Consider the following 14,527-nt stretch of genomic DNA (forward strand, 5'->3'; position numbering starts at 1 on the left):
CTCGAAGAACAGCTGGCAGAGAGAGCCCCCAGGTATCCTCCCCCTCCCCAAATTCTTGAGCTGGGCACTCAGAGGCCAAGACTCCATTCTGGCCCCCACCACCTCTGCAAGACAAGGGGGGGAGGAGATAGTGTAAAAAGGCCAATCCCTAAAAGTAGTGAGGTCCGCAGAGCTTCATCCAGGGACTGCTCTGTCTCCCTCTCTAACAGCAGCATCAGTCAGATTTGCAAGCAGATAAGCGGGCTGTCCCCTGCCTCCCTCCCTCCCTCCCATACTGAAATTTCCAAGTCAGGGGCTGCCAACTAAAGCCCAACCTGAACGATGGGCAAAGTGTCTCTCTCCCACAAACTACAGAGATGGCGAGACACCTCTCGTCCAGGAACCCAGCAAGAAATGACATCTGCTTGACACCTGGCTGACACCGACCTTGCGTGCTTTCTTCTCGCTCCGGCTCTGTTTCGCTTTGCTGATGGATTCTTCGCCTGTCCCCAAGGAGTGTGTCAGTTGTGCCTAGAAGAGAAGGGTGGAGGTTCAGAGTTGCACCCCTCAGCGAACCTCTGTCAACAGTCCCGGGGCTCAAAGCTGAGGAAAGCTTTCCCAAGAAACTGGTTTTTGGGCTTCATAATGAAACCTTGTCTTTGTCAGGACTTCTTTGGAAAAATTCTTTGGATAACGACTGGACCAACCTTCAACCCTCCAAGTTGCTATTATGTAAGCCAGCTCCTTCGTGATCTAGTCACTCATGGGATGTCATCGTGAATGGGCTTCCACAAATGCTGAAAAATGCACATTGAATCCCTTTTCAACGTGCTTTGCTAACATGCCTTGAAAGTGGATTGAAAGTACTGAATAATGTACTTTCAGGAAAAGTTTGGAGGCTTGCGGGAACTTTTTGGAGGCTTGCAGGAACTTTTTGGAGGCTTGTGGGAACTTTTAGCACCTTCAGTGTGTGTGAAGGTGCTAAAAGTTCCCACAAGCCTCCAAAAGTTCCTGCAAGCCTCCAAAAAGTTCCCGCAAGCCTACAAACATTTCCTGATAGTCTCCCATGAGGCAACTGCAGGATTACAACTCACACCACAATTGTGAACAAGCAAGGAAGCTCTTTGGTAGCCCACAACCCATAACGCAGGGCAAGCACAACTCTCCTGTGCTGGAATACCACCCTCCCCTCCCCCACATCTCCCAGCAGCCTCTCAAAGATGAGAGGAAAGTGCTTTGGACCTAAAAACAGGCTCGCCCGCAGCTTAATACAAGTGCTTCTGCTCTGCTAATTACTTTAATCCTTGCCAGCGTTTTTGAAAGTCCAATTTCAGGCACAGCACATTATGCAGATAGCAAAAAAAGAAAGGGGGGGAGGAGAGAGGAAAAGGAGCACAAAATTCAAACCAGAGCTGTACTGAAAAAGGTTCCCTATGCAACACTGCGGATGGTAATACTATTTTTCTGCACTGTATCTCGTGACGCAGGGCCAACTTCTGCATTATTCATTGATGTGCGGATGTATTTATCCGGACTCTTATTCCACCCTCCTTGCAATATTCGTATGCCGAATCATGCCTAACGTTCTCTGCTCATTTCAGGCTTCCGCAATCCTAAATCCGCTGCTGACTAGTTGACTTGTCCTAATAACCGCATCGAATTACCCCATGCAATCTGCCTTGAGGCTCAGCGAGAAAGGCGGACTGCAAACACCTGCCCGTCACATGTGTTACGGGCAGGGGTGGGATTCTAGCAGGAGCTCCTTTGCATATTAGGCCCCAGCCTCCTGATGTAGCCAATCCTCCAAGAGCTTACAAGGCTGTAAGTACAGGGCTTGCTGTAAGCTCCAAGAGGATTGGCTACATCAGGGGTGCGTGGCCTAATATGCAAAGGAGCTCCTGCTAGAATTCCACCCCTGGTTATGGGCCATGAGGTGCCTTCTGACATGGCAACCCTATGAGTCAAGATGGGTCACTCTGTTAGTCTGGCTGTAGCAGCAGGAAAGAGCCAGAGAAGCCAGAAGCATCCGAAAGACGAACAGCCTTTGGGACGGAGCAGAAGCTTGTGTGAGTCACTGCTCACTTCTTCAGATACTACGAGTTATGAATTCTATGAATTAACAGCCTCCAAAAATTCCTATCCTTATCAGCCTTGCTGAAGACTTGCAAAACGAAGGCCGTGGCTTCCTTGACTGTGTCAAGCTATCTCCTGTTGGGTCTTCCTTTTTCCTAATGCCTTAAACTTCTAGCGCAGAGGTGGCCAAACTGTGGCTTGAGAGCCACATGTGGCTCTTTCACATATACTGTGTGGCTCTTGAAGCCTCCACCGCACCACTGGCTGGCTTGGAGAAGGCACTGGTCTCTTGAGAATCCTAGAGTTGGAAGGGACCTCCAGGGTCATCCAGTCCAACCTCCTGCACAATGCAGGAAACTCACAAACATCTCCCTCCTAAATTCAGAGGATCTTCATTGCTGTCAGATGGCCATCCAGCCTCTGTTGAAAAACCTCCAAGGAAGGAGAGCCCACCACCTCCTGAGGAAGCCTGTTCCACTGAGGAACCGCTCTAATGGTTAGGAAGTTCTTCCTAATTTTGAGCCGGAAACTCTTTTGCTTTAATTTCAACCCACTGGTTCTGGGCCTACCTTCTGGGGTCACAGAAAACAATTCCACCCCATCCTCTATAGGACAGCCCTTCAAGTACTTGAAGATGGTGATCATATCATAGAATCCTAGAGTTGGAAGGGACCTCCAGGGTCATCTAGTCCAACCCCCTGCACAATGCAGGAAACTCACAAACACCTCCCCCTAAATTCACAGGATCTTCATTGCTGTCAGATGGCCATCCAGCCTCTGTTGAAAAACCTCCAAGGAAGGAGAGCCCACCACCTCCCAAGGAGGAAGCCTGTTCCACTGAGGAACCGCTCTAACGGTCAGGAAGTTCTTCCTAATGTCAAACTGGAGACTCTTGATTTAATTTCAACCCACTGGTTCTGGTCCTACCTTCTGGGGCCACAGAAAACAATTCCACCCCATCCTCTATAGGACAGCCCTTCAAGTCCTTGAAGATGGTGATCATATCATAGAATCATAGAGTTGGAAGGGATCTCCAGGGTCATCTAGTCCAACCCCCTGCACTATGCAAAAAACTCACAAACACCTCCCCCTACATTCACAGGGTCTTCAGTGCTTTAAATCACTTATTTCTTTAAATCACTTATTCCAGCCAAGCCAGCTGGCAGCTTGGAGAATGCATTTTAAGTTCAAGTTCGTTCGTTCCTTCCTTCCTTCCCTCCCTCCCTCCCTCCCTCCCTCCCTCAAACATCTGATGTTCATGTCTTGCAGCTCTCACATGTCGGACATTTATTCTGTATGGCTCTTAACATTCAAACAAGTTGGGCCACCCCTGTCCTAGCATCATTGTCTTTTCCAGTGACTCTGGTCTTCTATAAGCCTAGTAAAATAAAAAGGCAGACAAACGCCGCTCGTGGGGGAAGAGACACTCCTCTTGGTGTCAGGCAGGCTGGTGTCACTGGCCACAGAGTCCGCCTTTCCAAGAGGGGACAAGTATTGAGAGAATTTTTGCAAGCACTGCAATGATATTGATACGGCATCGTCCACGGCTCTTTCTGAAAATGGTTTGCAGCCACGGTTAAGTGACTGTTACACCGGTGATATCAACAAGGCGTTGTGCAAAAAGATTGAGGGGTTTATAGAACTGTAACCTATTCAACAGACAGAACATTTTGCTAGCACAGTGAATTTATTTGATGTTCGGGATTTGTTACTCCCGTGGTTCCAGCATTTGTTATCCTTCCCAAGAACAATGACGGCTTTCCCACTGAGTGGGCTGCCTTTCTAAGGACGTGAGTCTTCCGCCTCCCATCAACCTTCTCTCAAGTACAGTACCTGCGTCTGAGCTGTCCGTGGTGCTGAAACCTCCGGCTCCTCCAGTTCCGGAAGAGAGCCTTCGTTGCTTTCTGAATCGTTGCCGGACTCTGAAAGAAAGGAAAAGGTCAAGCGCTCCAGCTTATGAACATACGAAGCTGCCTTCTACTGAATCAGACCCCACTGGGTCCATCAAAGTCAGTCTTGTCTACTCAGACTGGCAGCGGCTCTCCAGGGTCTCAAGCTGAGGTTTTTGCATGCCTGCTTGCCTGGACCCTTTTGAGTTGGAGATGCCGAGGATTGAACCTGGGACCTTCTGCTTACCAAGCAGATGCTCTACCACTGAGCTAACATCCCTCCCTTAAAGTTGCCTTCATTCCTTGTAAACATATGAAGCTGCCTTCTACTGAATCAGACCCCCCTCGGTCCATCAAAGTCAGTCTTGTCTACTCAGACTGGCAGCGGCTCTCCAGGGTCTCAAGCTGAGGTTTTTCACACCTATTTGCCTGGACCCTTTTTAGTTGGAGATGCCGGGAATTGAAACTGGGACCTTTTGCTTACCAAGCAGATGCTCTGCCACTGAGCCACAGCCCCATTCATGGCTCTCCAGGGTCTCAAGCTGAGGTTTTTCACTCCAACTTGCCTGGACTCTTTTTAGTTGGAGATATCAGGGATAGAACCTGGGATCTCCTGCTTCCCAAGCAGATGCTCTGCCACTGAGCCACAGCCCCATTCATGGCTCTCCAGGGTCTCAAGCTGAGGTTTTTCACTCCAACTTGCCTGGACTCTTTTTAGTTGGAGATATCAGGGATAGAACCTGGGATCTCCTGCTTCCCAAGCAGATGCTCTGCCACTGAGCCACAGCCCCATTCATGGCTCTCCAGGGTCTCAAGCTGAGGTTTTTCACGCCTCTTTGCCTGGACCCTTTTGAGTTGGAGATGCCGGGGATTGAACCTGGGACCTTCTGCTTACCAAGCAGATGCTCTGCCACTGAGCCACTGTCACTTTTCTCCTGCTCCCAACTAAGCCCTGCATGGTTCTCACTTCCAGGCAGCAGACTGTCTGTGCTCCACGGACACACCACTCCATACAACATCCATGAGTGTATCTCTACCAGCCGTGGCAAGCCGTTCCCAGCCATGACTTCTTCCTGCACACGGATGAAGCAAGTTCTGAAATCAAGGTTCCCACTGTACTCTGGGATGTATGGAAAACACCCATGTGGATACAACATCAGGGCAGTGTCCTTGTGTATTTGGCATGTGTCTTTCCAAGCTTCCAGTCCTGCTTTCATAGAATCCTAGAGTTGGAAGGGACCTCCAGGGTCATCTAGTCCAACCCCCTGCACAATGCAGGAAACTCACAAATACCTCCTCCTAAATTCACAGGATCTTCATTGCTGCCAGATGGCCATCTAGCCTCTGTTTAAAAACCTCCATGGAAGGAGAGCCCACCACCTCCCAAGGAGGAAGCCTGTTCCACTCAGGAACCGCTCTTAACAGTCAGGAAGTTCTTCCTAATGTTGAGCCGGAAATTCTTTTGATTTAATTTCAACCCATTGGTTCTGATCCTAACTTCTGGGGCCACAGAAAACAATTCCGCACCATCCTCTATAGGACAGCCCTTCAAGTACTTGAAGATGGTGATCCTCTCAGCCGCCTCCTCTCCAGGCTAAACATGCCCAGTTTTGTGAGCACATGTGGCTTCCTGTTCTACCAAGGGGCAATATCTCCACCACTATCAGTCAATAACATTCACTGGTCTTATGCCACTAACAGACTCCTAGAGTTGGAAGGGACCCCGCCTCCCACGGTCATCTCGTCCAACCCCCTGCACTATGCAGGAAACCCACAAATAAAAAGGTCAAGGTAGTCCCCTGTGCAAACACCAGTGACGTCACATCGCAAATACCTCTCCCTAAATTCACAGGATCCTCACTGCTGTTTCCACCAAGCGAGTGAGACTTCCCTTGAAGGGTGCAATTTTGCACACATTTCCTTAGCCATCCCACTTGTGTCTAGGAAGCTGCACTCCTCAAGTCAAGCTGCTATGCCAGCTGGCGGGGGGAGGGGGTGGGGTGCGGGAAGGCATTGCTATAGGGCAGCCCATTAATGTACATCTTGGTTTCCTGCCCTTGCCTCTTGGGACTGAGAGCGTTCCAGTTGATAGATGCTGCCGGCCCCTTCGCTGAAAGCTCCAGGGTGAGAAGGCTTTCCGGCAGCGTCCTCAGACGGTTGCTCCCAAGTGAAGTCATCTGCTCCACTCCCCCCCTCTGCCCCCTCACCTCCGCCATGCACTTAGAAGATTCTCTTCAGCAGCAGTAGCTCCCTCCTCACCCCTTCCTCCACTCCACAGAAAGCATTTGCGGGAAGTCTCCATTCCGCCTGGGGCTACAAAACAGCCACTCCGGCTGCCCAGCAGCTCCTGCATCCAGCCACTGGGTACTCTGTGCACAGGAAAACAAAACCCACATTCTGTGCCAGAGAGAAGTGCATATTCGGCGCTGCAGGGAGGAGGCGTGTGGAAGGAAAGATCTCTGCTAAGAGCGTTCTGGATATAGCTAAGATGGTGGAAAAATACTAGACCCATGTTGCTTTCCGACTGGGGATTAAACACACGTGACCGTTGCGTCTCAGATAAAATAGCTGAATCCTTCATGCAGAAAGAGAATGACGATTACGAATCTAAGTTTATCTCCACGTGGTTTCCTTTTCTGGAGTTTCTTTTGACAAAAGAAGACTTTCAGTTGCTTTTAGATATGATACTTGTTTCATAAAAGCAGGTTTGAGGAAATGGCACTGTATAAACAGAGGTGTCCAACTCATTTGTTATGAGGGCCGGATCTGACATAAGAGACCTTGTCGGGCTGGGCCATGTGGGGCTAGGCTATATGTGTAGCTATTTAAGATTAGATAGCAGAGAGATAAACTTTATAAAGGACACAAACACAATTAAAGATTAAAAAAAACTTAAAACATGCATGAAACATTAGCACTCATTGCTCTTCAAGGTGCTTTCTTTGTATTTCTCCCACGGGATCCAGGGAACTGGGCAAAGGAAGCTTTGATTCTTTCCTGCCTTCCCCAGAGGACCAGGAGGGGGAGGAGCCTCAGCCAATGGAAGGAAGAGAGGCTTGGCTCAGTAGCTCTGTTGTGCGATGGTGATAGCCCGGCAAAGCAGGCTCTTCCTCCCCCCCCATTCCTTCTCAAGGGAGGAGCCTCAGCCAATGGAGAAAATAGAGGTTTTGCTCTGCAGCTCCCGTGATTGAGCAAGCCTTGCAAAACAAGCTGTTATGCAGAAAGAAGCAAGAGAGAGGCTTGCTCGGGGGCTTGATAAGAGTCTTCATGCCCCAGGTCAGATGTTTCACCTGGTATACAACATGGTATACAACATGGATTAGTTGATGTAGAATAAGCTATTATTGACTTAAATGTACAACAGCACTCTGGACATCATTGTTTTTCTTTTTTGTTATTTGCTGTTTCAATAAAAAAAACTTACATTAAAAAAAGAATCTTCTGAAATGCTTACTCGGTTTGTGGGCTCGGTTGAAGAGTGTGGAATCGAGCCCTAGCAAATGTTGAGCAGTGTTCTTTTTGGGGAGGGGCCGAGGCTCAGTGGAAAGGCCTCTGCTTGGGGCACAGATAGTCCAAGTTCTTAAAAATGATGGAGTAAGACAAGAACAAAGAGAACTGGAAAGAATGCTGTTTGGCGATAGTGAAAAATTGATTTCAAGAATTTATAAATTACTTTCTCACAATACAAGAACTCCTTTTCTCACAATACAAGAACTCGTGGGCATTCGATGAAATTGCTGAGCAGAAAGGTTAAAACGGATAAAAGGAAGTACTTCTTCACCCAAAGGGTGATTAACATGTGGAATTCACTGCCACAGGAGGTGGTGGCGGCCACAAGTATAGCCACCTTCAAGAGGGGTTTAGATAAAAATATGGAGCACAGGTCCATCAGTGGCTATTAGCCACAGTGTATGTGTGTATATAAAATTTTTTGCCACTGTGTGACACAGAGTGTTGGACTTGATGGGCCGTTGGCCTGATCCAACATGGCTTCTCTTATGTTCTTACTGTTGAAAAGGTCTCAGAAGATGAAGTAGTTAAATCTCAAATGATAAAATGGGCGATAAATATAAATAAATACAGATGGAACAATGGGAGTACTTATGGAAGAACTCTATGAAGATATCGACGTGTTATAATAAAGAAAACTGTTTCAAAATGTTATATAGGTGGTATATGACACCTAGGAAACTGTCAAAAATGAACAATCAGGTGTCGGATAGATGTTGGAAGTGTAAAAAACATGAAGGATCTTTCTACCATATGTGGTGGACTTGAGAAATGGCAAAGCAATTTTGGCGAATGATTCAGCAAGAGATTTCAAAAATTTTGGGCTATAATATTAAGAAGGCACCAGAAGTCTTCTGGTTGGGATGTCCATTTCACTCCAATGCATAACTTTTATGGAATTATATACTTTTTCAATCTTATGATAAGGACTAATGGAGTATAATAGTAAATGATTGAACATGAACATATGAACCTATGAAGCTGTCTTATACTGAATCAGACACTTGGTCTATCAAAGTCAGTATTGTCTTCTCAGACTGGCAGCGGCTCTCCAGGGTCTCAAGCTGAGGTTTTTCAAACCTACTTGCCTGGACCTCTTTTTAGTTGGAGATGCCAGGGATTGAACTTGGGACCTTCTGCTTCCCAAGCAGATGCTCTATCACTGAGCCACCGTCCCTCCCTCCTCTTTTTCTTATTTTATTTTATCAGAGTTATAAGTTTATTTTCTTTATGCGGATTCTAAAAATGTTAAAATTACCTTTTGTTTTCTTTAGTACTTTTTAGTTAATTACAATGCACCGGCAGAGGTCAGGAAAAGGGGGGGAGGGAGGTGGAAACTGCAATGTATTGGTGTTGAACTTTTTAAATAGTAGTATCTTGCAGAATAGTAAAAATTGTTTTAAATAAAAAAAGAACGTCCAAGTTCAGCCCCCAGCAGCATCTCCAGTTGAAAGGACCAGGCAGGAGGGGATGTGGAAAGACCTCCTCTGTCTGCAGAGCTGCTGCTGCCAGTCTGAGCAGACAATCCTGCGATGGACCCAGGTGGCTTCATGGAAGGAGGATAGGACAAAATTCCTCTCCATCCATCGTACTCCCCATGCTCAGTTGTAGACTGCAGACTCCTTGGGGGCAGAGGCCTGTGGTTTTCGCCACCCAGAATGGGGGCAGAGGCCTGTAAATGCCACCCAGAATGCTGACACTATCTACAAAGAGTGCCAGACTGAAGAGTCCCAGCAGTCTTAGATACTGGAGATTCCCCCAGCCAGGCAAGCACCTCTGACTGAGACCTCTCCTATTCCCAGTCCTGATCTTAGTCCCCGTCTTCCAACAATCATCTCCCATCTGTTTTTGTTTGGCGAGAGCCAGTTTTGTGTAGTGGTGAAGTGTGCGGACTCTTATCTGGGAGAACCGGGTTTGATTCCCCACTCCTCTGCTTGCAGCTGCTGGAATGGCCTTGGGTCAGCCATAGCTCTAATAGAAAGCCAGTTTGGTGTAGTGGTTAAGTGCACGGACTCTTATCTGGGAGAACCCGGTTTGATTCCCCACTCCTCTGCTTGCAGCTGCTGGAATGGCCTTGGGTCAGCCATAGCGCTAATAGAGAGCCAGTTTGGTGTAGTGGTTAAGTGCACAGACTCTTATCTGGGAGAACCAGGTTTGATTCCCCACTCCTCCACTTGCACCTTCTGGAAAGGCCTTGGGTCAGCCATAGCTTTAATAGAGAGCCAGTTGGGTGTAGTGGTTAAGTGCACGGACTCTTATCTGGGAGAACCGGGTTTGATTCCCCACTCCTCCACTTGCACCTGCTGGAATGGCCTTGGGTCAGCCATAGCTCTAATAGAGAGCCAATTGGGTTTAGTGGTTAAGTGTGCAGACTCTTATCTTTGAGAACCGGTTTGATTCCCCACTCCTCCACTTGCACCTACTGGAATGGCCTTGGGTCAGCCATAGCTTTCGCAGGACCTCTTCTCAGCCCCACCCACCTCACAGGGTGTCTGTTGTGGGGAAGGAAGGTAAAGGAGATTGTGAGCCGCTTTAAGACTCTGAGATCTGGAGTGTAGAAGATGTAGATCATCTTCTCCTAAATCACGAGAGCTTTCACAGATGCTGAGTGACACTTTCAATCCCTTTTAGCAATCATTTGCATGTGGATTCTGCCTTCTCACTCAGTAAAATCCATTTGCAAAGCGCACTGAGATTGTATTAGGTCCGGGTCGACAGCTGTGTTGGTCTGAAGCAGTAGAAGAAACTGTGAGTCTAGGGGCGCCTTTAAACAAGAACAGGTCGGCTATTTAGTCATTGCATATGTCAAAACACCTTAGAACAGGGAATTCACAAACACGTCCTCCCACACACACCTCAGTGACACCTGCTCCATGCCCAGAAGATGGTGGTAGTGATAATAACAACCACCAGGCCTTGAATTAGGGGGAGGTGTTTGTGAGTTCCCTGCATTGTGCAGGGGGTTGGGCTAGATAACCCTGGAGGCCCCTTCCAACTCTAGGATTCTAGGATTCCTGACCATTAGAGAAGTTCCTCAGTGGAACAGGCTTCCTCCTCAGGAGGTGGTGGGCTCTCCTTCCTTGGAGGTTTTTAAGCAGAGGCTAGATGGCCATCTGACAGCAATGAAGATCCTGTGACTTTAGGGGGAGGTGTTTGTGAGTTCCCTGCATTGTGCAGGGGGTTGGACTAGATGGCCCTGGAGGTCCCTTCCAACTCTAGGATTCTATGATTCCTGACCATTAGAGAAGTTCCTCAGTGGAACAGGCTTCCTCCTCAGGAGGTGGTGGGCTCTCCTTCCTTGGAGGTTTTTAAGCAGAGGCTAGATGGCCATCTGACAGCAATGAAGATCCTGTGACTTTAGGGGGAGGTGTTTGTGAGTTCCCTGCATTGTGCAGGGGGTTGGGCTAGATAACCCTGGAGGCCCCTTCCAACTCTAGGATTCTAGGATTCCTGACCATTAGAGAAGTTCCTCAGTGGAACAGGCTTCCTCCTCAGGAGGTGGTGGGCTCTCCTTCCTTGGAGGTTTTTAAGCAGAGGCTAGATGGCCATCTGACAGCAATGAAGATCCTGTGACTTTAGGGGGAGGTGTTTGTGAGTTCCCTGCATTGTGCAGGGGGTTGGACTAGATGGCCCTGGAGGTCCCTTCCAACTCTAGGATTCTATGATTCCTGACCATTAGAGAAGTTCCTCAGTGGAACAGGCTTCCTCCTCAGGAGGTGGTGGGCTCTCCTTCCTTGGAGGTTTTTAAGCAGAGGCTAGATGGCCATCTGACAGCAATGAAGATCCTGTGACTTTAGGGGGAGGTGTTTGTGAGTTCCCTGCATTGTGCAGGGGGTTGGGCTAGATAACCCTGGAGGCCCCTTCCAACTCTAGGATTCTAGGATTCCTGACCATTAGAGAAGTTCCTCAGTGGAACAGGCTTCCTCCTCAGGAGGTGGTGGGCTCTCCTTCCTTGGAGGTTTTTAAGCAGAGGCTAGATGGCCATCTGACAGCAATGAAGATCCTGTGACTTTAGGGGGAGGTGTTTGTGAGTTCCCTGCATTGTGCAGGGGGTTGGGCTAGATAACCCTGGAGGCCCCTTCCAACTCTAGGATTCTAGGATTCCTGACCATTAGAGAAGTTCCTCAGTGGAACAGGTTTCCTCCTCAGGAGGTGGTGGGCTCTCCTTCCTTGGAGGTTTTTAAGCAGAGGCTAGATGGCCATCTGACAGCAATGAAGATCCTGTGACTTTAGGGGGAGGTGTTTGTGAGTTCCCTGCATTGTGCAGGGGGTTGGACTAGATGGCCCTGGAGGTCCCTTCCAACTCTAGGATTCTATGATTCCTGACCATTAGAGTAGTTCCTCAGTGGAACAGGTTCCTCCTCAGGAGGTGTTGGGCTCTCCTTCCTTGGAGGTTTCTCAACAGAGGCTAGATGGCCATCTGACAGCGATGAAGATCCTGTGACTTTAGGGGGAGGTGTTTGTGAGTTCCCTGCATTGCGCAGGGGGTTGGGCTAGATAACCCTGGAGGCCCCTTCCAACTCTAGGATTCTAGGATTCCTGACCATTAGAGAAGTTCCTCAGTGGAACAGGCTTCCTCCTCAGGAGGTGGTGGGCTCTCCTTCCTTGGAGGTTTTTAAGCAGAGGCTAGATGGCCATCTGACAGCAATGAAGATCCTGTGACTTTAGGGGGAGGTGTTTGTGAGTTCCCTGCATTGTGCAGGGGGTTGGACTAGATGACCCTGGAGGTCCCTTCCAACTCTAGGATTCTATGATTCCTGACCATTAGAGTTGTTCCTCAGTGGAACAGGCTTCCTCCTCAGGAGGTGTTGGTCTCTCCTTCCTTGGAGGTTTCTCAACAGAGGCTAGATGGCCATCTGACAGCGATGAAGATCCTGTGAATTTAGGGGGAGGTGTTTCTGAGTTTCTTGCATTGTGCAGGGGTTGGACTAGATGACCCTGGAGGTCCCTTCCAGCTCTAGGATTCTATGATTCTAAGATCCTGTGACTTTAGGGGGAGGTGTTTGTAAGTTCCCTGCATTGTGCTGGAGGTTGGACTAGATGACCCTAGAGATCCCTTCCAACTCTAGGATTCTAGGATTCCTGACCATTAGAGTAGTTCCTCAGTGGAACAGGCTTCCTCCTCAGGAGGTGGTGGGCTCTCCTTCCTTGGAGGTTTTTAAACAGAGGCTAGATGGCCATTTGACAGCAATGAAGATCCTGTGAATTTAGGGGGAGGTGTTTCTGAGTTTCTTGCATTGTGCAGGGAGTTGGAATAAATGACCCTGGAGGTCCCTTCCAACTCTAGGATTCTAGGATTCTATGAATTCTGCAGGAGCTCACAGGAGTGCAGCTCCTGAACCTTTCTGATGCCCCTCCCTCCTCCTCCCCACCTTCCTACCTCGTCCACTGAATAGGAGGTGCAGCTGCATAACAATCCCTGGATGAGCTCCACCACCTATTTTTCTACAAAATGGCCCCTGATAACAACAAACAACTTCTTAAAAAACCTTCCAGGATCCCTGGCCTAGAAAAATAACTGCCTGACCCGAAAGCGATGACCAGGATTCCCCCGGGCGTGTAAAAAAGGGCCAGGAGAACTCTGCCCTGATGCAGCCCTCCCTGCTCTCCTTCTTATGATCTGACGAAGTTCACAGGATCAGCTTCAATAAGTGGTATGCTAATTTGCTGTTCACCTATGTAAAGGCTTCTGCCTATATATATATATATATATATATATATATATATATATATATATATATATGAACTGTTAACTTCTACTTCAATGCACCTGAAGAAGTGTGCATGCACACAGAAGCACCAGGCACACCAACCTTCTGTCTGTCTGTCCGTCCCACCACCCTCTTGTCCAGCAGGGGGCCTCCCACCCAAACCCAGAGGCCCATGGAGATGTTACCTTTGTGGTTGGCTTCATGGGCTCCCCTACCCCCCAAGGGCTTCTTCTCCTCCAGGAGGACCATCCCAGTGGCTTCTCTGAGGCTCTCGATCTCTGGGCAGCGGTACGGCAGCTCCCTCTCGCTGGAGGAGCTCGAGTCCAGCAGCAAGGGCCCGCGATCCGTCCTCTTCTCTACCGCAGAGAGGAAGTCCTTCCCTCTGGAGTCTTTGTTCCCAGGCAACCGGTTCCGGCCTCTGGAATCCTTGCTACTTGGAGGCTGGTCTCTGCAGGGCAAGGAAGGCCGGGGACTCTGGAGGACTGGAGAAAAGGAGCAGATCAGGGCACCATTTGGAGACGTCTCAGCTCAACCGGATGAACCAGCACTGCCCAGGTCAAGACTCTGCAGATGGATAGGTGTTAGTGCTCACCATCTGCCTCTCTTTTGAGAACAGTGAAAGCCAGGAATTTGCGGTCATCATGGTCACAGGGATGAGCAGCTTTAAAAGGGGGTCAGAGAGATTCATGAAGGAGAGGTCTATCAGAAGCTAGTAGCCCTAGTGGCTAAAGGAAACCTCCATATCCAGAGACATTAGGACACCTCTGAATCCCAGGGCTAGGAGGCTGCACCAGGAGAAGCCCTGGAGTTCTATGCCCTGTTGTTTCCCCCTCCCCCAGAGGAACTGGTTGGCTGCTATTTGAGACAGGAGGCTGGACTAGATGGACCCTCCCTGGTCTGATCCAGCAGGACTCTTTTGATGCTCTTGTGAGGGGAAGGCCTCGGCCTCTCTGCCCTGTTGTTGGCCCTCTGGAGGAACTGGCTGGCCACTGTGTGAGACAGGAGGCTGGACTAGATGGACCCTCCCTCGTCTGACCCAGCAGGGCTCTTCTGATGTTCTTCTCAGGGGAAGGCCTCAGCCTCTCTGCCCTGTTGTTGGCCCTCCAGAGGGACTGGCTGGCCACTGTGTGAGACATGAGGCTGGACTAGATGGACCCTCCCTGGTCTGACCCAGCAGGGCTCTTCTGAGGTTCTTCTCAGGGGAAGGCCTCAGCCTCTCTGCCCTGTTGTTGGCCCTTCAGAGGAACTGGTTGGCCACTGTGTGAGACAGGAGGCTGGACTAGATGGACCCTCCCTGGTCTGACCCAGCAGGGCTCTTCTGAGGTTCTTCTCAGGGGAAGGCCTCAGCCTCTCTGCCCTGTTGTT

The 14,527-nt window shown here is 49.2% G+C and overlaps 1 protein-coding gene across 1 annotated transcript in view; it reads right to left on the reverse strand.

Moving 5' to 3' along the window:
* LOC132578308 (NAC-alpha domain-containing protein 1-like) overlaps positions 1–14,527 on the reverse strand; it is a 73,496-nt gene that overhangs the window by 16,680 nt on the left and 42,289 nt on the right. The window contains exons 3-5 of the mRNA XM_060248247.1: positions 13,348–13,644; positions 3,886–3,974; positions 427–510 (exon numbers count right to left, since the gene is read on the reverse strand). Of these exons, the coding sequence (XP_060104230.1) occupies positions 427–510; positions 3,886–3,974; positions 13,348–13,644 (470 nt within the window). The remainder of the gene's footprint in view (positions 1–426; positions 511–3,885; positions 3,975–13,347; positions 13,645–14,527) is intronic.

Source organism: Heteronotia binoei, chromosome 10 (assembly GCF_032191835.1).
Source record: "Heteronotia binoei isolate CCM8104 ecotype False Entrance Well chromosome 10, APGP_CSIRO_Hbin_v1, whole genome shotgun sequence".
NCBI lineage: Eukaryota > Metazoa > Chordata > Lepidosauria > Squamata > Gekkonidae > Heteronotia > Heteronotia binoei.